This window comes from Notamacropus eugenii, chromosome 3 (assembly GCF_028372415.1).
Source record: "Notamacropus eugenii isolate mMacEug1 chromosome 3, mMacEug1.pri_v2, whole genome shotgun sequence".
Taxonomy (NCBI): domain Eukaryota; kingdom Metazoa; phylum Chordata; class Mammalia; order Diprotodontia; family Macropodidae; genus Notamacropus; species Notamacropus eugenii.
The window spans coordinates 248,206,643-248,230,476 of record NC_092874.1 but is presented as its reverse complement, the minus strand read 5'-3'; the positions used below and the strand labels follow the sequence as shown (position 1 = coordinate 248,230,476).

General features: G+C 39.0%; 1 protein-coding gene across 2 annotated transcripts in view; it reads left to right on the top strand.

Moving 5' to 3' along the window:
• Positions 1-23,834, top strand: part of PTPRB (protein tyrosine phosphatase receptor type B) — a 155,695-nt gene that overhangs the window by 88,348 nt on the left and 43,513 nt on the right. For both annotated transcript variants that reach the window (XM_072655372.1, XM_072655373.1), the window contains 8 exons: positions 4,680-4,943; positions 8,690-8,953; positions 11,202-11,465; positions 15,552-15,815; positions 17,159-17,428; positions 18,373-18,636; positions 21,310-21,573; positions 23,072-23,353. In XM_072655372.1, coding sequence (XP_072511473.1) covers positions 4,680-4,943; positions 8,690-8,953; positions 11,202-11,465; positions 15,552-15,815; positions 17,159-17,428; positions 18,373-18,636; positions 21,310-21,573; positions 23,072-23,353 — 2,136 coding nt within the window. The remainder of the gene's footprint in view (positions 1-4,679; positions 4,944-8,689; positions 8,954-11,201; positions 11,466-15,551; positions 15,816-17,158; positions 17,429-18,372; positions 18,637-21,309; positions 21,574-23,071; positions 23,354-23,834) is intronic.

Below are 23,834 nucleotides of genomic sequence, written 5' to 3'. Positions count from 1 at the left end.
AACCACTCCAGTATCTTTGCCAAGAAACCCCCAAATGGGGTCACGGAAAGTGAGACATGACTGAAATAACTGAACAACAACAAAATACAAAAAATAAACTCTTATTAAAGCACCTTTAGGATATCACTAGTTAAACCCCCCTTTCTGATAAACTCTAAATTCCCTATCCTACTGCTTAGAGGGTCAGTTCAAGTTCCTGCCAACTCACAGTACCAATCAGATGAGTTTTTTTCCTTAAGCACTATTGTTAGGAATCCCAGTACTGATTTAATATATTTGCCTCCCTGACACTTAATTCCTTATCCCATTGTGGGTCTGCATGTTTCTTTCCTCCTACACTATGAAATCTTTGTCCTCATCTCTCATCTTGACTCTTCCATACTCTACATGGTTCCCACAGTGTGGGCCATGGATGGAGAACCTCCAACCTTGAGGCCACATGTGACCCTCTAGGTCCTCAAGTTGACTGAACCTAAACCACAGAACAAATCCCCTTAATAAAAGGATTTGTTCTGTAAAACTTAGACTCAGTTGGAAGGCTATATATGGCCTCAAGGTTGTAGGTTTCCCATCCTTGTCACTCTGGGCAATCCCTTTGCTCCAGTCCATAGGGCATCCACCTCTGGTGTCTCTGTCTTTCAGTACAGCTCTCCACAAGCTTTGCCCCTTGTCCAGAATGGCAACAAAGACCACATTCCTTCCACACAGTCACAGTACAGAAGCATGACCTGCCCTCTCTTGTAGCTGTCTCTCATAGCAATCACTTCTCAGAGCTATTCATGGGTACACACCCCAGTATCTGCTTTTTTATTGGTCCCTTATGTGGGAGAAATGAAGATAAGCCAAATCATTTCATCACTGTTAGAGTCAATCTTGGCATGACAGCAACACATACATTGAAACTATATCCTAGTCCTGAGAATATAAACAACATTTTCTTTTTTTTAATTTAATGTTTTATTTTTTTTCCCAATTACATGGGAAAACAATTTTTAACTTTTATTTGAAAAATTTTGCCTCCCAAATTCTTTCCCTTGCTCCCTCCCCTTCCTCCCTCATTGACAAGCCAAGCAATTTGACATAGGTTATACATGTGCAGTCATGCAAAACACATTTCCATGTTAGTCATGTTGTGAAAGATAACACAGATCCAAAAAAACCCAAGAAAAATAAAGTTTTTAAGAGTATGTTTTGATCTGCATTCAGGCTCCACCAATTATTTTTATGGAGGTGGATAATATCTTTCATCATAAATCCTTCAGAACTGTCTTGAATCATTGCATTGCTGAGAACAGCTAAGTCATTCACAGCTGATCATCACACAATATTGCTGTTATTGTATACAGTGTTTTCCTGATTGTGTTCATCTCACTTAAGCAACATATTTTTGATAAATCAAATGAGTAACCACTGACTCTTTCAAGAGATTAAACTAAGCCAATTCAGTATACTTTGTCTCTAGCAAGAAGTAGACCCATTCATTTACACCCAGGCATCTAATCCAATGGTCTTTACACAGTTTACAGTACATGGCACCATAGATTCCACCCCTTTTCTTGAAACTCTCTCCCCTTAGCTTCAATGATATCATACTTTGCTGAGTGCAAAAAAAGACCGATCTGTGATTCAGAAGACTAACCTTCTAATTCCAACTTTCTGATTAATTAACTCAGTGATCTTAGACAAGTCAATTCTAAAGCTAGATTCAGAATACCCTGCCTTGTCCTAAATTCTATGTATCTACTGAGGTATTTGTGAATATTCCATTTGCTTTTTTTGGTAGGGTGTCATACTATTGACATATCGAGATTTCAATTAACAGAAACTTTCAGACTTGTTCCATAGCAACTATTTTAAGCCAGGTACCCCTACTTCATACTAGTGTGAATGATTATTTAAAGCTTTATTGATGAACTTCACATTTATCCCTATTAAAATTCACCTTGTCGCTTTAGTTCCATCTTCATCCTTTTAGGAGCTTTACATATTTTGATTCTGTTACTCAACATATTTTTTGTTCCTCCCATCTTTCTGTCATTGGCAAGTCATTCATGAGATCATAAAATCAAGGATTTCAAATTCGAAGGGAGCTTAGAGGCCACTTACTCCAGCCCCATCATATTATAGATAAGGAAACTGAGGAACACAATGGTGATGTCACTTGCACAGGGGCACAGAGGTAGTTGTCCCTATATCACACAACATATTAGATCCACATCATTTCCCTTCACAATTGTTCTTAATAATGTCTTTTGTGATACTTCTTGTGCACAAATCACCAGTGGCAATAGTATATAACCTACTTATAACTACCATGTATCTTTCTACTTATGAGGAAGGCATAATGATGAAATAAAATCCAATTGTGCTGCCTAAGAGTAAAGGAAGCCAAATTAGGATGTGATACATGAAAAAGAGTCCCAGAGTGTTAGGAAAATTTGTTTACACAAAAATAGATATAGAAATAGATATTGACATCACTGATGACATTTCATGTATAGACACCTTCCTGCATGCCAAGAGAAGATAAGAGGACACTATTATCTATTTAAGTTATAAAACGGTGTTCATTTTCCAGCATCTCATAACTCAAAGCGGTTCAAACAACCATCTGTATGTGTTGATATTAGCCTAAAGAGCAAAGTAGACTAATTTCTCTAGAAGCAAACAACTCCTAGAAAAATCATTAATAAGGATCTAGTTTGTAACTTTTTGGGGAAAGTGTAAACATTTGTTAGATAGGTGACTGTAGTATAGTGGATGGACAGTTGGCCTTTGACTCAAAGGCCTGCATTCAAGTTGTACCTAGGCAATGGTGTGCTTATAAATGTTGAACAGCCAGCTCTCTCTGGGGCAAGTATATGTTCAACATATTTTAAAGCTTAATCTTCATTATTAATGTTTTCTCCATCACTTTCTCAAATTTGGATGATCAAAAAACAAAACAAAACAATAAATCAAGCCCTGATTTGCCTTAGCTGATTTCTGAGGTATAAATGCTCATGCTAGAAATTTAGCAATGGGTACTCTCAAAATGGTACCAGCTGACTCCAGCTGATGCTTGTACGTAGGGCACATACTGGCTGTGTGACCCTGGAAAAGTCACTTAACCTCTCTAGGCCTCAGTGTTCTCATCTATAAAATGAAAGAGTTGGAATTTGTGATGTCTTTCAAGTTCTCTTTCAGCTCTAAATATGGTAATATGGCCTTCAGTACTGACTGAGTTACCTTGGACAAGTCTCTTAGCCTCTTAGTGTTTTGTGCAGTTCACTAACACTATAAATTGCAGAGAAGGCTGCTGACCTATATAGGTAGAGGGAGTTTTCTCATCTAGAAATTCTACATATTAATGAAATTAGAAATCCAGTTCCTATTCCTATAAATACTTGTTGGTTAAATTGACACCTTGTACTATGGTAAAAACCATTTCATTTTTCTCTCTGAGATATACAAGTCTGTTATTCAAATATGCTTGTGGAAATTGAAGCTGAGTTAGAAATTTCTGATAATCAATGACAACCGTAATAAACTAGGGATACTCTGCTGAAACAAACTATTGACAATATTCTGTCAATATCCATTGACAATAGGAATATAACTGGGACTGTAATGACTTCATCTGATAAGAATTGGCCCTTATTTATAAATACAGTTAGCCACAAATAAAGGAAGTTACCATGCACTAGCATCCTATAGGTGACCTGCTTAAGATTTTTGACTTTCTTCCTACCACTAGGGGGCAGGAAATGCTTTGGGGATGGGTCTCCCTGGGCTCCAGAGCAATGAGGATTACTGATAGCTCCTTGAGGATAAATAACCAGAGGGCATGAACTTCACAGTGCACTAACGTGGAAGGATTTGAGAAAAAGCCATTCAGTTCTTCACATTTTGCCACAGACAACATCTTCATCTTATCGATTATTTTGATTTGCTAAACTGTCCCCTCGTTAACAATGCACATTTCTAAAAAAAAAGAAAAATATTGAAATTAAAAAAACATCCATTCTTAGAATACTTTAAAGCAGAAGCAGAAAAGCATTCACTCCATTTGTTAAAAACGGCAGGACTGACAGTATTTTACTTACACTGTGGGGTTATGTCAAACCAAGGGGCGGATAGAGACACTTAGATGTCTCTATAGATAGTGTTCTATATGTAGAGTCAGAAAGATTTAAGTTCAAATCCCATCTCAGACACTTGATTACCTATGTAACTGTGCAAACCACTTAATCTCTGTCTGCCTCAGTTTCTTCATCTGTAAAATGAGGATAATAATAGTACCCACCTCTCAGGATTGTCATGAGGATCAAATGAGATATTTGTTAAGAGTCTGGCAAACCTTAAGGTCCTATATAAATGTGGTGCTAATGTAAATATATATAAATATATTTATGCACATTAATTATATTATTATATTAATTGTATACTATTTAATATATTTATATATTAAATATAAATAGATATATTAAAATGTATATAAATAAGGTGCTATTATTAAGTATCCCTGAGTTGACCTTGTGATTGATATAAATAACTCTAGTATTCTAAAAGATAATGTGGGATCTTAACTTTTCCTTTAATTCTTGTGTGATCAGATTAGATACCAGGAATTCCTGTACTTGATGACAATGACATATCACTAATCCTGCTCACGCTTTCTCTCTCTCTTTTTGTCCCAGTCCCTTCTAGTGTGAGTGGAGTAACATTGAATAATTCTGGTCGCAGTGATTACCTCAGCATTTCCTGGCTGCCAGCTCCTGGAGATGTAGATAGCTACTTTGTGACTCTCTCTCACGGTGATAAGATTGTCCAGTCTCTTGCTGTTGCAAAATCCACCAGCGAGTGCTCCTTCAGCTCCCTTACTCCTGGCCGACTGTTCAACGTGACTATAATCACGAGAAGTGGCAAGTATGAGAACTACTCCTTCGGCCAGGAGCGCACAGGTGAGAACGTGTCGAGAGACAGGGAATCCACCTGAGTCTGGGCGTTCAAGTCGCTCTTAGGACTCTGATCTTGGAACAGCTCTGTGGCAGTGTCATTGTGGAAGTAACAGAAGCTGAAGCCACAAAGCTGTAATGAAGCCGGGTGAAAGACGTTTATTCTGGAGGGGAAAAAAAGCTTAGGGGTGATCCGTTCTCGATTTTAAGAGTGGCCATTTAGAAGCACGATCCTTGTTATTTTTCTGCTTATTCTCATGTGGAAAGAAGTAGGAGCAATGAAGGGACCTTGGACAGCGGAAGATTTAGGTTTGCTATAAGGAAAAAGTTCTAGCAGTTTAGCTAGATGGTCTCTGAGGTCCTCTCCAGCTCTAAGCTGTGGTGCTTCTGAAAATCCTTTTGACCTCAGAAACTCCTTATGTGGGCAAACATCTATTACTTTGCCACTTATAAGGATCACATACACAGAGTGGTGCCAAGTACTGTGTCTCCTTTCAAGTGTATAAACTTCCATTATCATTAAGAGCTGTTCAGGGATTTTTTTTTCTGAAATTCTGAAGCCTTTTACACTTCCCTTTACGAAGAGATGGGAAGGGAGTGGGAATGGGGAGGGAGGTGGGGATAGGAATGGGAATGAGGATCAGGGGTGAGGACGAAGATGGGATAAAGAAGGCGATGGAGATGGAGATAGCTATACGGATAAGGATGGGAACGGGAATGGGGATAAGGATGGGCATAGAAATGGGGACAGAGGTAGGGATGGGGATGGGAACTTGATAAGTTGTTTTATTGCAGAGTTGGAAGGTCATATGGAATTCCCAGATTAGGAAACTCTCAACGTAGGTAGGCACCTTCTTGGAGGCTCCTAGTTTTAGACTTGCCTAGAGCACAAAATTTTTAAGTCACTTCCATAGGGTCACACAACTAATATAAAGCAGTCAAGTCACACAGATGTCAAGATGAAATTTTGACAAAAATATTTTGTTGTCTAGCAACAAGAGCAACTTTGTGGAACTCATAGTTCACTGAAAAGAGAACTGGATTTGGAGAACTGAAGAGCTGAGTGACTGCCACTTACTACCTAGGCAACCTTGAGCAAACCAGTTAACCACTTTGTGCCTCAGTTTCCTGATTTGTAAAATGAAGAAGTTGGGCTAAATGACCTCTAAGGTCTCTTCCAGTTCTAAATCTGTAACAGTATGTGTGGTCTCCAACACAATGAGAAAAGAAAATTAAAAGCATCATTTCATACAACATGCTAACTCTCCAGGATACAGAGATGCAAAACAAAACAGTCCCTGACTTCAAGAAATTTACTATTTATGAAAGTGATATATGATATCTACACATACATTTTGAAGAGATATTTGTCCCTTTACACCAAATATAGATAGAGAAGAAGATTCAGACTGCTAATGTGGCCACACTTAGCTGAGAGCTTGGTATGCCAAATCTGGGCTCCTTCTCCCTGGCAGTGTGGCTTTGCTTTTATCATCTGTAATTAGTACATTACATAAATGATCTTCCTAAGTTGGCATCAACTTTGCATAAAATCCTGAAATGTAGGTCAATGCTTCATAAAACAAATATCTTGCTTTCTCCATATGATCAAGAGCCCTAGGACTCATTAATAATCTTTATTGAGCACCTACAATGTACAATATGCACTGAGTTTACAAAGATGTGGTACTGAACTTATGATATATAAAATTAATTAAAATTAAAATAAGCAATTAAATAAAATAAAAATAATAATTTTAATGTATTAATGGTTAATATAAATATAAAATAAATAATATAAAATAATTGAAATAAATAAGAATAAATTCAAGTTAAATTATAAATTATTTTTATTCACACATAAATGTTTGTATTGTCTTCTTCATTAGTTCCTTGAAGGCAAGGCCTGTTTTGCTTTTGTCTTTGTAACTCCTGCGCAGTGCTTGGCAGATGGTAGACACTTAATAAATACTTATTGATCGATTGATTGACATCATATGTTAAGTGTTAATTGGATACTATGGGTGCTACAGGTGTTCAAAAGGGAAGGTGACAGGATCTAGATTATAGAGTTCAAGTTTTTTGGGTTTTTTTAAGATATCCTTCATCAAAAAGAGCCTACAAGCTGTCGACCCTTTCACTCACCAACTCATCTCAGCATGGCTCATACTTCAAAGTCTTCTGATTTCTAATTTATCACTATTTTCCATCCCACAGGCACTGCATGGTCAGATACTATCTTAGGTGCTGGGGCTGCAAGGCAGGCAGTTGATAAACATTTACTAAGTGCTTATTATGTGCCAGGCACTGGGATATGTGCAGGGGACAAAAATACAAGCAAGACAAAACCAAACCAAACCAGTTCCTGCTCCCAAGGAGCTTATATTCTAATGGGAGAAGACAACATAGGGTGGAGGGCAGGGAGGGACAGAATGATGCATTCCCTTGTATAGTCTCAGAGGGAATATGATATGTACCCAGATATTCAGAGGAAAGGATGCCCATCCTTGCCCTAAATGCTCAATATACACTTAACACTCAGCCAGATGGCAAATGGTTAAATCCCTCCCATGAATTAGAGCTTAGTGCACTAAATCTGTCTTCATACTACATGGTATTCTTACCTCCTTTTAACCATTTGTAATGACCATATTTTAAAAATATTCATTTATAATAGTCTATGACTGAATCTTTTTTGTAGTTTCAAACATAAAATTATAATTGCTTTAATATTGTAACAACATGTCTCAGCTAGACAGATGCCCTATTGTAATGCAATAGAGTCTAGTAACCATGAGTTACCAGTTACCAGATTTAGATCCATTGAGATCCTAGAGTTTTCATTACCATCATTTTCATTAATATTAATCACCAGTTAGGAATTTTAATATTCATTCACATGCATGGTGTTGTAATAGGTATCCTTTTATTGAAACAAACACTGTGGTCAAACAAGCAATTAAACTGACTTGGTACATTAGAAAGAGTCAGAGGGTCTGGGTTCAGATCCTGACTCTGCCCCTTACTATTGCCCCACCTCAAGAGTTGCCAAGGGCACAAATTGGTTAAGTCACTTCCTCAGGGTCACACAACTAATATATATCAGTCAAGTCACACAGATGTCAAGATGAAATTTTGACAATGAGAGCAACTTCTTGGTTCATTGAAAAGATAACTGGATTTGGAGAACTGCTAACTCAAAATTCGCACTTGGTAAATAAATTTCAGGGTCTTAGGGGGAAAGCAGCCTTTCCTTGCTGCCCCCTGTTTTCCGCTAGGATCTGCTTACTCTACTAGAAACAGCTTTGTTGTCCCACAGCCACCATGGTGGCCCAGGGTGCCCTAACTATTCACAATCCCTGCTCATTCCTAGCTCAGCTCTCTGTCTGCTGTCTCTCTGTCACTTTGGGTAAGTCACTTAATCTCTCTCAGTTTGTTTTCTCACCTATCCAACGAAGATTATACACAATAAGTTTCCCCCTCTAAATCTATGATCCTCACTAATTTTGTTCGTGTCACTACGCCTGTATCAAGGAGTCATAGAAACAATCTATATCTTCTAGTTGTCTAAGTTTAATTAATAGGAAATTAATGGCTGAAAGCTACCTAATAAAGGGACCCTATCAGCCTCTTTGTCTTATACATTGAAAGACCTGGGATGGAAATGTACAATTGGACAAATCTAGACCCTTGTCTGTAATCTGTTTCTTTTCAGAATCCTTAAACTTCTAATGACTCTCACTCTCTTTCAGTGCCCTCGAAAGTCCAAGGACTTACTATTAGCAACTCTGCCATGAGTGACCATTTGAAGGTGTCTTGGCTGCATGCCACTGGAGACTTTGACCATTATGTGGTTGCTATTACCAACAAGAACAATTCTGTCCAAACCAAAATCATCCCCAAGACTGAAAATGAATGTTTCTTTGAAAATCTTGTTCCTGGGCGTCTATACAGTGTCACCGTTAGTACCAAAAGTGGAAATTATGAAGCCAGTGAGCGGATAAACAAGAGAACAAGTAAGTTCATGAACTAGGTAATCTCTGGCTCAGAGTTTTCGTTCTAAGCTCATGGACTGGATTTAATCTTTGGGGACCTCTCAGCGCTTATAATCTTTAACTCATCTCCCCAACAGAGTTCCCTCTGGGAATATCATAAATGTCACTTGTGTCCAATGAAGTAATACTTACAAAGCTCTTGTCACAGTGCCTGGCACATTGTCGATGCTCCATAAATACTTGTTTTCACACCTTCTCTTCCTTCTCGAAGGATCCTGATCCCTTCTATCCTGTTATCCCTACAAGCTGAGGCTTAGAGCATCAGATAAGATCATCTGTACAAAGCATTTTGCAAACCTTAGTGTGCTATGTAAATCTTAGCGACTATTTTTGTGGCTGTTACCGTTGTTCAGTCATTTCAGTCATGCCTGACTCTTGGTGACTCCTTTTGGGGCATTTCTTGGCAAAGATACTGGAATGGTTTGCCATTTCCTTCTCCACCTTATTTTACAGATGGGGAAACTGAGGCAAACAGGGCGAAATGACTTGCTGAGGGTCACACAGCCAGTCAGTGTCTGAGATTGGATTTGATCTCAGGAAGCCCCAGTGCCCTAGCCACTGTGCTACCTAGCTATCCCTAGTTTAATTACTTTCTTGTTAAAGTTAATATTCAGTTTTTAAAACCCATAAATGGTGGGAGTTTGTTATTTCATGTACAGTGGTTATAAGATCACAGAAGCACAGTCCCCATGGTGGCACCAGGTGCCTTAATTCTCCAGTCACAATCCCTACAAGTTCCTAACTCAGCTCTCTACCTGCTATCTCTCTAACTCCTCTCTCTCTCTCTAACTTCTATCTCTCTATCTGTTATCTCTAAAACTATTGTCTCTCTGCCTCTTGCTATCTCTTTTCTATCTCTCTGATTGCTGTCTCTCTCTCTGCTATCTCTGTGTGCTGTCTCTCTGACTGCTATGTCTCTGACTTCTGTCTCACTTGGCTCTTTCTCTGTCTGTTGTCTTTCTGTCTTCTGTTTCTCTGATTGCTGTCTCTGCTGTTTTAGAAGGTTAGTCTCTGCCCGATGACTGACTCCTGTTTCTCCTTGGCTATGCAGCCACACACCACCACCAAGCATTTATTAAGCACTTGCTGTGTGACGGGCAAGTCTTAGGAGTTTCAGAAGTGGCCCAGCCCCTAAACACTTCCTATACCTGTCAGACAGTTATAGTCTTCTCATTAACATCCAGCCTGGCTCACATGATCTTATTTTACAATCCTATAATGCTAAAAAATTAAGCACATAAGATCTCCTTTCATAAAAATCAGCACATTTTTAATAACCCCTTGCAGATTGCTGTGCTTAATTGTACATGAAGAATTTTAAGTGGTAGTTGGAGGGAATCTGGATTTATTTTGGCAAGCACACTTAAGAGGATGCATGGATTATTGGAGAAAGTGCTAGGTCTGGATTCAGAAGACCTAGTTTTGAATTCCACCTTGCCACTAACTAGCCTCACCTTGCCTCAGCCTCAGTTCACTCTGGGCAATGTATTTTGCAGAACTGCTATGAGGGTCAGATGAGATAATGCAAGTAAAGTTCTGTGTAAACTATTTTAGACCAAATTTGTGATTTCCTGGTGTAGGGAAATCTCTAGGGTGTTAATTCCCACCACAAGTGCAGATGGCAACTGTTCTGCAAATGATGGTCCTTGAAAGTTGCCCTGGCACTGAGAGGTCAGGTGACTTGCCCAAAGTTACATGACCTTGTGTGAAAGACCACACTCGAACCCAGCTCTTCTTGACTCCAGGCTAATTCTCCCCATTATTTCACTGATCCTCTCTAAGAGTCAGTTTTACTACTATCATACTTGTGTGAATACAGTTTTTAAATAAATTTTCTAATAACAATAACAACTAGGATCTCTGTTGAGCTTTGAGGTTTGCAAGGCACTTCTTAAATTTTATGTCATTTGATCTTCACAACAACCCTGAGAGGTAGGCAATATTATTGTCCCCACTTTACAGATGAGGAAACTGAGGCACAGAGATTTTTTTTTAAGTGACTTGCCCAGAGTTGCACAGCTAGAAAATTTTCCTGACTCCAAGGCATTCTGTATACTGAGTCACCCAGCTGTGGAGCTACAACCATGATGGATCACTTTTTTTTGATAGGTCTGTGGTTTCATCCATTTGACTATATCCTCCACTAAGCCGGTTGGTTCAACACTTCCATTTCTCATTGAATCGTTCTGAAATCCTCCATTCTCTCCAGTTCCAGAGTCTGTGAAGGAGTTAGCACTTCGTAATAGGAGTACAGAAGAGCTTCATGTCACCTGGGTGCGAGCTGATGGAGATGTTGATCAGTATGAGATTCAGCTTTGCTTCAATGACGTGAAGGTCCTTCCTTCCCTTCATCTTGTAAACACCGCGACTGAGTACCGGTTCACGTCCCTAACCCCTGGCCGCCTGTACAAGATTCTCGTTTTGACAATCAGTGGAGATGCACAAAAGTCGGCCTTCATTGAGGGCCTAACAGGTAATTAAAAATGTAGTTCTTCAATGTGAACAGACCAAGAGAATAGATGTGATAGAATTATAATAGAAAGCTAAGGCCACTTGGTTCCACCTATGAAGAAGAGAATGAAATATTTGAGCAGCAAATCTAGCCCTTAGGGCCCAAATGAGAGAAATTCAATTGTTAATCCATTTGATCTCTTTTGCTCCAATTCAATACAATAAACTAAAAAAGACCTTCATGAAACACAATATTGAGTGGGGTTTCCATGGAAATAGTTCATAATGTCATCATCTACTAAGAGGCCTTACCTCAAGTTTAGTAACCTTACTCCATGCTCTAATTGTGCTATGACCTTGGATGGCTGCTTAACTTGGGATGCATCACTTTGACTATAAGGCAAATATGAAAAGAGGAGATTTAACTATTGTAGTAAAATGTTTTAACAGCCTAGGAAGAAAACTGGGTTGTATGTGAAATGCATTATTATCTCCCATATGGAAGAAAGGGTAATTCAGGGTCAGATTTCATCAGCTGGGGTATAAACAAAATGCCTATTTTGTCTAAGGCTGGTAACTGCTAGGTTTGGGAGGTGAGAAGGTTCTAAGAAGGAGCAGAGATATATAGTGAAATGTCCTGTTGCTTGCTCCCCCTTTCCACTCTGCATCCTGTCCTAATCCCCTACCAACACAAGCTTTCCTTAGCCATAAATTCATCCCTTCTACATGGGGCACAGTGCCCCCATGATCTGGAAAATCTGTGTAAAATTTTTTGTCGCTCCCTTCATACCAGAGAAGTCTGAATTTTTTCTTTTTCTTTTATTGAGTGTTTATAGTACCTTGTAAAATTTGGGTTAAGCATTTGGTCATAGGTTCTACGTCTGCCATCCTCCACATGTCATCTGTGGCTTCCCCAAAACTCCCCCAAAATTCTCATTTAATTTTTTTATGCCAACCCTAGATATATTGAAACCACAATGGAGAAAGTTGCAATATGGAAGGAATAATGATACAGTTCATTAGATCATTTATTTTAAATAAGCCTTCTATGTGCATTGGCATGGTACTTCTGCATTTCCACCAAAGTCCATGCCAGAACTAATGGCCCTATGACCAGAAGATTGAAAAAATATAATTTTAAAAGAATCAGGATAGAGATCATGGTCTAGGTCAACTAAGGGGCATTAATCAAAAAGAGATCAGTTAGAGAGGGGCGATGATGTCTGCCCTTGGCCTGACACTTTGAGGAAAATTCTATGATTCTGTAAAGAAAAGGTGGACAAGTCAGTGGAGATCAGGGAATGAATGGAAAAACAGGGTGAAGTATTTTTTTCCAATTAAATATAAAAACAGTTTTCAACACTCATTTTAAAAATTGTTCCAAATTTTTTCCCTTCTCTTTTCCCTTGTGCCCTTCCCTCTGCCTAAGATGGTAAGCAATTTTATACAGGTTACATCAGTCATCTTGTGTAAGGAAAAAAAAAGGGTGAAGTTTTAGAAAGAAAATAACTAATCAAAGGATAGTCTTCTTGTTTTTTAAATGTGCCAGAACTATTTTGTAAGCCACTAAAAAGGCCATTTAATTTCAAAGTTCTGGTCTCTCTTTGAGCATCAATATGAAACCTGGTAGGGAAAAGAATATCCTCAGCCTACTTCCAAGATGTAGTCCAACCTGAGTAATACAAGCAAAGGGTAAAATGCCATGATAAATCTTGCTAGACAATACAGACACTGGCCTTGGTCTGGAATAAATGGATGGGGTCCTGGGAGGTCTAAAAATAAAGGAAATAAATGTCTCTTCCAGTAGCTGCCTTTGCTTTCAGTACACTCCAAATCCCTTGCTTTCAGTACACTCCAAATCCCCCTGAACTGGCCAAAGGAACGTGATTTCTCTTGCGACTAAAAATCTGAGCCCCTGATCCCTGAGTCTCCCTTCCTTCCCACCTACTCTTTGTGCCTGGTCTTAGCCTGAAACTTCACTGCCAGAGGGAGCATGGCACGAAAAAGAGAGTATTTGTCTAGGTAGAACAGTGGATAGTGGGCTGGATGTAGAGTCAGGAAAACCTGGGTCAGCACCTCTCCTAGAGTTCTCCTAGACCCTAGTCAAGTCATTTAATCTCTCTCAGTCATTTCCCCATCTATAAGAAGGAAATAATTATAGCCCCCTACCTTAAAGGGTTGGTGCAAGGGTCAAATGATTTAATTGGTTTAAAGAACCCTACAAACATTAGAGTGCCATATAATGCATCTTGTTATTCCTGCTGTTGTTATCTGGGTTCAAACCCAAGCTCTGCCAATCACTGTCTGCATGACCTGGGAGAACCATAATGACATAGTGTGAATGGAGAGCTGGCCTTGGAGACAGGAAGACCTGGGTTCAAGTCCCACCTGGGAAATATATGTATAATCCTGGACAAATCATTTAACCTCTCAGTGTTCTAGGCTACGCTAAGATGATAAGTTGTAGAGAAGGTTTCAACCTAAATGGGTAGAGAGAATTTCTTGATCTGGAAGTTCTCTTTTTTTTTCTTTTTTTTTCAAGGGATTAACAATCACTTTAACCAAGCACATATATCATTCCCCTAGTTCAGCGGAGTTAGCACCCTGAACTTCAAAGAAAATACAAAGAAATCAAAGATCAACAGACATGGTTTCCTCTGCCTGAATTTAGCAGACAGGTCCAACTGTCTGACTATGGTTACCAGAGAGGGAAGCACTGACATCTGGGTTTTCAAAGCCAGGGGGCTCCTTAGCAGCTTCCCAGAGTCCTTGTCTGACCAAACAAACACTTCCAACTCATTAAGCTCCAAAGTAAAACCTCACCCTCAGAGTATTTAAACCTTTTTTAGAGCCAGAGGGCATCCCAACCCTGGAGAACCAGTGCTTCAATAACAAAAGGTGTGGACATTCCTACAAATCTTCCCTAATCAAACTCCTCTTATTGGGCATGCCCATTAATAGGTGGGGAAGATCTTTAACCTCATTAACAATATAAGTATATATACTGTTTCTAGTTAAAGAAACTCTTGTTTCTGTACTTTACTCCTAGTAAAGATTCTTGGTTGATAAAGGCAAGATTCATTCAGAGGCACTCCATAATACTGATACTACTAAAACAAAAACAGCAATAAAATTTTATTTTGTTTGCCATCACACTCCACCCTTCCAGGATCCTTGGCCTTACAGTTTAAATAGTCATAGATCCTGGAATAAACAGAGGCAATATACTTCTTGATTATACTAAAACAAAAACAGTAAAAGATCCTACTTTGCTTGCCCTTACAATATCCACCCTTCCAGGATCGTTGGCCTTACAACCTAAATGTTCAACAAATAGAGGCATTATATTTTGTGATACCAAATCTAGGTGATTTAAGCAGTTACAAAGGCAACTAGTATCTGAATAGGCATTAAAATTTCTTTAGTAAATACAATATAGTTCCTACAAAATAAACACACCATGAACTTAACATTTGCAGAATACATAACATAGCCACTCATTACCATGATGGCCATATGGTTTTAAATAAATACAAAATCATATGTATAACATAACATCATTCTTTGAGGAGAGAGCAACCTGCTCCTCCTTCCTCAATCACAAACAGAAATATCTAAGCAAAGTCCTCTGGGGTGTGTGTCCTCCCCACCCTGCACTCTCAGGTGTAGGATCTAATGAGCCAAGTCAGTCTTAACAATGTTAAAGTCCCCACTTCCAAGTCCTGAGGGGCAGCTGGGCAACAAAGCCATCAGGGTGGAGTACTTGTGAGTACAGGGCATGGAAGTTCTCTCTATCAATGAATTCACAGGTCCTGTTCCTATTCCTATGTCACTTCTCTTTGGAGCTCAGTGTCTTCATCCCTAAAATTAAGGGGCTGGACTAAATGGTCTCTAAGGTCTCCTCCATCTCTAAATCAATGACATTATGAAGTCAAGCAGAAAAGCCAGATCGATCCAACCAGACCTGCTATCTTTATTTGGGATCCTACAATGAACCTGAGAATCTCAGATCAAACAACAACATGTAAAAACCTTGAGTTGAAAATATTCCCAGTGGATTATTGAAGTGGTCTCAATATTTTCTTCTTTCTCTTTTTCTTTTTTATAGCTCCCAGTCCTGTTAAAAATATACATGTTTCTCCTAATGGGATGACAGACAGACTGAAAGTGAATTGGACACCTGGTGCAGGAGATGTGGATTCGTACACAGTGACAGCATTTAGACAGAACCATAAAATTGATTCACAGACCATCCCCAAGCGTATCAATGAACACACATTTCACAAATTAGAAGCAGGGGAACTGTACCAAATTGTGGTCGAGTCTATCAGTGGTTCCTTGAGTAACCAGGTAGAAACCCTTGGTCGAACAGGTAAGTATGAAAATAAACAAAGGATCAAAGATAATATTAGCAAAACACCTATGCTGAGAAACTGGTCCACAAAGCATTCTTTAACAATCCCAAAATTTAATAAAGTCACAAAATATCTAAACTCACAGAAAGTCAATTTTGCAGTTTAAAAATGGATTTCAAATTTATTGCAATAATAATAATTATTCATATAGTTTCTCTTTGTGTTTTTCTTTATTATTGCTAATCGTACAGAAGAAATGGAAATTTAATTGTAAGAATCATGCGGTTCAATGAATAAATGAATGAATTATTAGTGGCCAAATGAATTCTGGTTATATTTTTACCTGTCAAAGATGACAGAAATTTAGATTCTGATAATAATTCATATTATCTAAATGTAGGTGTTTTAAAATACTCTCCTTAGTTGAAGAATGATTTTCATGAAGGTGAAAGTGTATATCTATTATACACACATATCACAGCTAAAAATAAATTAGGTAACAGCCACAATAAAGGAAGAACAAGTCCTCAGTTCTAGGAATTATACATCTATTTCACAGGATGGTAGAGTATAGCATAGCAAGCTATATTATATTATACTATATGATATTATATTATTTATATTATATCATATTATGTTACTTATTAATTATATATGTTACAGTTCTATTTTCAAGTCCTCCAATTTGCACTAAATGGTTTCTGAGATCCATTTCAATGCTAATATTCAATTTTTAGCTAATCCTCTTCTTGTTACTAATTTGTTAAAACAGATTTGTGCCTTGATTAGTACCCTGCTTAAATAGAAATGTATTTGCATTTCACAGGTTTTACTTACCTTTCACATCTAGACATGTCATGAAATACTGAGTTCACTTGTACAACTTTCCTTGACAATGGAAGTGTAGCAAGATGCACAATTCATTCATTCCTTCGATAAACCTTAAACATTAACTTACCAATTATTCATAACTAGTGTTAAACTTCAATTAAAACCTAGAGATTGGGTAGAATTCTAGTCTCAAAAACCTTCAGGACCTGATTTTTTTTCACCAATTCTCCAGTTTTTATCAGCACCATTCTCTTTTTTTTTTTCTCCTCTGTATATCAGTGGTCTAGGCATAGCGTGAAATGGAGAATTGAAGTAGTTATCCAGGTAATTTAGGCCCAGAACCACTTTCTCTAAAGCCCTTCTCATGTGTAGATACTTCCCAGGATTGTTTATGAGGGAAATGATTTATAATTTTGAAGTTCCATGTGAGCAGACATACTGCTTTTGGTTTCCTTGTTCATCTACCCAGTCAAAACTAGAAATTCTAACCTAATCTGGTTCCCTTCCCTTTTGGTGTTGATATTTGCAGTGCCTGCCTCTGTCCAAGGATTATATGCAGATAATGCATATAGTAGTCACTCATTGATAGTGAATTGGCAAGGAGCAGCTGGCATGGCGGAGAGATACGATATCCTGCTTCTAAATGAGGAAGGGACCCTCCTCAGCAACAAATCAGAGCTGGCTTCAGTAAAGCAACACAAATTTGAAGATTTAATACCAGGGAAGAAGTACAAGATACAAATATTAACTGTCAGCGGTGGCCTCTTCAGTGCTAGAGCTGAAACTGAAGGCCGAACAGGTAATTAAAATGGGGCAGCTATGTGAACCTGGAGTCAGGAAGACTCATCTTCCTGAGTTCAAATCTGACCTCAGACACTTACTAGTTGTGTGACCTTGTGCAAGACATTTCACCCTATTTACCTCAGTTTCCCCTTCTGTAAAATGAGCTGGAGAAGGAAATGGCAAACCATTCCAGTATCTTTGCTGAGAAAACCCTAAATAGGGGTCACAAAGAGTCATACATAACTGAATGATAACAATTTCTTCCTCCTAGCCTGAGAGTCAGGAAGACCAGAGTTTAAGTCCCTCACTGATATATTTCTAAAATTAAAATTGCTTATGAGAGGGAGTATTGAGTAGTGACTAGAGAGTCGGTCATCATGCCAAAAAGATCTGAGTTCAAGTCTAGCCTCTGAAACATACTGGTTGTATGACCCAGAGGAAGTTAACCTCTCAAAGCTCTAGACAATTCTCCAAGACTGTAAGTTGCAGAAAATGCATTTGTAGAGAGAGATTCCTTATCCAGTACTTATCTCTTTCATTGAAAATTCAGAGAACCAGTGTCTATCCCCCCTTAAACAAAGCTTGGTTACAATGGATATCAATTTTGGACCCTGGCAACTCCTGAAGACCATCAAGGAAGGTGTAAAAGTGTAACATGGGAAGGCCATGAATGAGTGTCTGCAACAATCTTGTAACTTAGGAGGCATATGTAATTGAAGAGCTTTAGGAGACATGAATGTGCAGGATATCATCTCATGTTGTATCAGTGAAGGAAATGCCCACACCTACAAGGCCATTGTATGTATATTCCATGATTGCTACTCACTAATGCTTGACATTAGGGTTAGGGGTAGGTCTTCCTGGCTCAAAATCCACTTTCTCTTCACTATCACCACCTTACTTCCCAATGGGTATTTATGACTTTGGTATTCTAATAATCTTTTCAACTTATGATTCCAGTCCCAGCAGCTGTGACCAATCTGAGGATCACGGAGAATTCCACCAGTCACCTAGCATTCACCTGGAAGACCTCTGAGGGAGAACTAAACTGGTATAACATCTTCCTGTACAACCCAGACAAGACACTTCAGGAGAGAGCCAAGGTGGACCCTGGAGTTCAGTCCTGCGCTTTTCAGAATCTGATGCAAGGCAGGATGTACAAAATGGTGATTGTGACTCATAGTGGGGAGCTTTCGAATGAGTCATTTATATTTGGTAGAACAGGTAAGTACCTCCTCCCACCTCCCTGCTGAAGCAGCAACACACAATGAGCAAAGCTCTACTGAACCGATCGTTTCTTCACTGGCATACGCTTTAGGACTGAGGGAATATCTATTTGATGAAATTATAATATATATACATATACATGTATATTATATATGTATGTGTGTATACACATATATACATGCACATGTATGTGTGCATGCATATGTATGCCTGTGTGTGTGTATATAGTCTGTGTGTGCGTGTTTAAAGAAAAAGACAAATCACTCTTTTCCTCAGCCCTGACTATAGATATAATGTGGCCTTTGGAGTTTTGGGTTGGGCACAGCTGTGACTTTATTGGCAGAAGGATTCCAAGTGAAGAAACTTTACCAAGGCACATTTGTAAATGTTCTGTCCTGTCTTTCACAGCCCACACGTGTCTGTGGCTGTTGGAGTTGTTCCGTTGTTTTTCAGTCATGTCCAACTCTGGGGTTTTCTTGGCAAAGACACTGGAGTGTTTGCCATTTCCTTCTCCAGCTCACTTTACACATGAGGAAGCTGAGGCCAACAATGACTTGCCCAGGGTCACACAGCTAGCAAGTGTCTGAGGCCACATTTGAACCCAGGAAGATGAGTCTTCCTGACTCTTGGCCCAAAGTTCTATCCACTGGGCTTTCTAGTTGCTCTGATACGTGTCAGAGATTAGCCTTAAACCCAGGTCTTCCTGGCTGTGAGGCCAGAGCTCTATCAGTCATCCCATGTTGTGGTAGCCCTCACTTATATACTCTTTGATTCTCTGTCTGTCTCTCTTTCCATATATACACACACACATATACATACACATACAGATATACACATGCATACATACAGGTACAATATGCACGTACACAAATGTGTGTACACACGTGTAAAATGTATAATGCATATATGCATACATGTACTAATATGCGTACATAAACCCATATATATAAATACACAGGCATAGAGATATATAAACACATGTCTATATATCAATATCTAGCTAGCTTGCTACACCTCTGTATGTGTGTATATATATCACATAAATATAGAAATGTAGCAAGCTAGCTAGACATCATGTATAGCATATATATAGCATGTGTGTATGTTTATCTACATACATACATATACATGTGTGTATATATGTGTCTGTTTATGTGTGTGTATCCCTTTTGGGGAGCACTCTCCCAGTCTTTCTGACTGTAGTGGGTTGCCACTCCAGTATTTTAGTTTAAAATAAATCAACATTTACTGATATTTCTCAGGGACTCTCTGATTCACTGCTACCAGACTCCTCCCCTCCTTCCCATGTATCTTCTTTCCTGTTTCCCATCAGCATAGACATTGCGTAAAATAGGCAGAGAGGAGGGAAACCAAAGGAAGGGAGGATCCAACATGGGAAGGCCAGAGATAAGTGTCTGAAACAACCTTATGACTAAGGATGCTTACGTAATTAAGGATCTTTAGGAGATAGGGATGTATAGGATATCTTTCATGTCTTATTGGAGGATCTGTATATCCTCTGATATACTAACTAACAAAGACTAACTCCACTCATATGTCTCAATTGGGGGTATCATACTGACTCATTATTTTTTCCTCTGCTACCTCTATCTCCCCTCTGTTTGGGAATAAGAAAGTAGGAGATGGGTCTCGTCTTAGAAGCAGCTAGGTGGTACAGTGGGTAGAACCAGCACTGGAGTCAGGAAGACAATTGGTTCAAATCCAACCTCAGACACATACTAGCTATATAATTCTGCACAAGTCACAACCTCCCTGTGCCTCGGTTTCCTCAACTATAAAATGAGGTTAATAACAGCATCTCCCTCTCAGGGTTGTGGTGAGAATTGAAGACAATATTTGTAAATTTCTTAGCATAGTGCCAGGAGCGTAGTAAGGACTATAAAGAAGCTTATTTCCTTATCCTTCAGTTATGTAGGTAATCGTTTATATGTTGTAATTTCAGATGCTTGTAAAAGCCCCCACCCCCCCCCAAAAAAAGAAATTCTCCCTTTGGACATTTCTCTTCTAAATTTGAAAAGGATATGGAAGTGGGTAGGAAATCATTGTGTTCCTTTGTTGAAAGATAAATGGTGGGGCTATTTTTAATTTCTAATTTCACTCAGTTGATATATGGTTTTTATTTCACTGAATTAACCAGATGTTTTGCTCAAAGAGGGGGAAAACCTTTCGTTTCTGCAACTGGTGATAATTATGAAGTGTAAATGCCCCTGGGAAAGGTGACACATTCTTACTATGGTATAAATGGTTGATAATAAGCCCTGTCCTGACTGTTGAGCTGATAAAAGGTTTTGATAAGGGATAAAGAATAAAGAAGGGAGCTCAGTGATCCCTGAGTCTGAAGAGTAGCTAATAGAAGGGAGCAAGACTGAAGAAATAAAGACAAACCTCACTTGAGTACTTCTCTCTTGGGTAGACCCTGTCTGAAAATTGGGCTTGATGGGATTAAATAGTCTATATGCAGAGTAAGGTCAGTGAACTTGTAGTATGTTTAGAGGTCATGATTCTTCTCTCAATATACCAAGATGTACCTAAACTCCAAGATGAGGAGGAAAGATATGGATGTCTGCCACTCAAGCTAAACTTGTTGCATGTGGTCCCAGAAGCCTTTGTTCCTCACTGTCGTGTACTCAATTTTCCTTTTTGCTTCAGTCCCAGCCCCAGTAAACAATCTCAAGGGATCTAACCAGAACATGACAGACAGCCTCTGGTTTACGTGGAGTCCTGCTCCTGGAGATCTAGATTCTTATGAACTGATTCTTTACAACCCCAATGGCACACAGAAGGAAACTTCAAAAGCAAAAGACCTTACAGAGAAGCATTTCCATAGCCTTGTTCCTGGGAGAAAGTATACACTGAGTGTGGTTACTCATAGTGGTGACCTCACCAATACCATCAATGCCGAGAGTAGAACAGGTAAGATGCTCAGCCACCATGGTCCAGGTGTCCAGCTGTCCAAATGGAACCACCTCATGAGACATTTGGGGGTTCTTTGGAGATAGGATTGTGATCATCTGAGGACCAAACCTGTGATTTCATAGGCATAGGGAACCCCTAGATCAAGAAACTCCCTCTCCCAAGACAGACTGGCATCTTGTCTTCTGATCTTAGAGAGTTGTTTTGGGCACTGAGAATTTAAGTGATTTACCAAGAGCGGGAGCAGTATGTATCAAAAGCTTAACTTGAATCTAGGTCTCCCTGACACTGAGTCTAACTATCTACACATTATTCTCTACAGTCTCTGATTAAATTTTAATTTAAAACTCAACAAACAAGAAAACCATAGGTGCATTACTCAGAATCAACCCAGTGTACATTTTGATGCTAACAGTACTACACAGTCTAGTGCCAGCTTACATTTCTAGACTTATTTCTCATTATTTCCTATAATTAGACACTATTTTTCAGAAGAATTGGCCACTTTCCTGAGGTGGGGATTACATCTCCCATCTTACTACCTTCGCGCAACCTACATCCCATGATGTAAATATCAGTTGTTTTTGTTTTGGCCAGAAACTCTGAAGGTCTTCACCTGCCAGATTGATTTTTTTCTTTTTTTAAGAAGCCAATTCTCTGCCTCATTTTTTATTAAGTCTTAATCATTGAATGGGTGTTGCCTCATTCAATCTGAGACCTATTAAAGACCTTAACTTGAAAAGGTCAAGGCCTCCACTGCCTCCTGGGTCACTTCCAATCATCCTGATCTATATCTAGCCACTGGACTCAGATGGCTCCAGAGGAGAAGATGAGGCTGGTGACCCTGTACAGTTCTCCCTTTGCAAGCCCTCCAATGGGATCACCTCCCTGATGTCATGGTCCTCTTTAAGAATGAAGGACAGACAACAACCCCATACCTAGAACAATCAGCTTCTTCCTCACCTCCACCTCTTGGAATCTTTAGCTTTTTCAAGGTTCAGTTCAAATGCCACCTCCTCCATGAAGCCTTTCCTCGTTCCCCCTACTAGCTAGTATTTTTTTCCTCCTAAGATTATCTTGTACTCATTCACCTGTGTTAAGTGTAAAATATAAGCCACTAAAGGCCATGGTTCAATTTCTGGTCCCATAGCACTTTTCAATAGGAGAATCAAGTCGATAAACATTTATCAAGTACCTACTATGTGCCAGGTATTGTGTGAAATGCTGATGATACAAAGAAAGAATGAGACAATCCTGCCTTTGAGGAGCCTCCAATCTAATGGAGGAGACAATGCATAAAAAGAAGCTGAAATGTTACTATTAATTAATATGAAGAACTGCTTATGGAAATAAATTAAATGTTCACTTCCTTGTCAGAATGAGATTGTAAATAGGAGGCATAATAGGAGACCTACAAGAAAAGTCATATTTTGTGTCATTTAGACCCAACACGTAACTTATAAAACCCATGCAATTTTTCACTTTTTTTTCTATACAGCACCAAGGCCTCCCAGTACTTTGTCCTTTGCTGATGTGGCAAATACCTCCCTGGCCATCACATGGCTGGGTCCACCAGATTGGACAGACTATGATGACTTTGAACTGCAATGGTTTCCAAGAGACCAACTCACCATCTTCAACCCCTACAGTAACAGAAAATCAAAGGGGCGCATTGTGTATGGTCTTCATCCAGGACGATTCTATCAATTCAATGTCAGGACTGTCAGTGGTGAATCCTGGAAAACCTACAGCCAACCGATTTCTGGAACAGTGAGGACAAGTATGTCTTTTTGGGGGACCAGAGGTGCTCAGGAGTTGGGAGTAGGTGGTAGAGGCTCCATTTGATCATTTCAGTGGTACTTACTCTAAATCTCCTGTTTGGCTTATGGAGGATTGGCTTTGAATTCATATGGATAACAATGTGAGTTATAGACCTGTCTCTTTTTATATCTGCCATGATACTAAAAATAATCCACTCTGTGATCAGAATCCTTGAAAGACTGGTATGGACCTTGCCAAACATCTTTCTTCAAGAGAAATTTTTCTCAAATGCTTTCTTCCTTTCTTTCTTTTCATCTTTTCCTTCCTTCCCGCCTTCCTCTCTCCCTTCCTTCTTTCTCTCTCCCTCCATCCCTTCTTTCCTTCCTTCCTTTCTTTCTTTTCAACAAAACGCTTTGTCTTATCTTTGTTTCTTGGAATGGTGGTTAATTTCATAGAGTGTAATGAATTTATGAGACATATTCAACATCATGACCCAATGA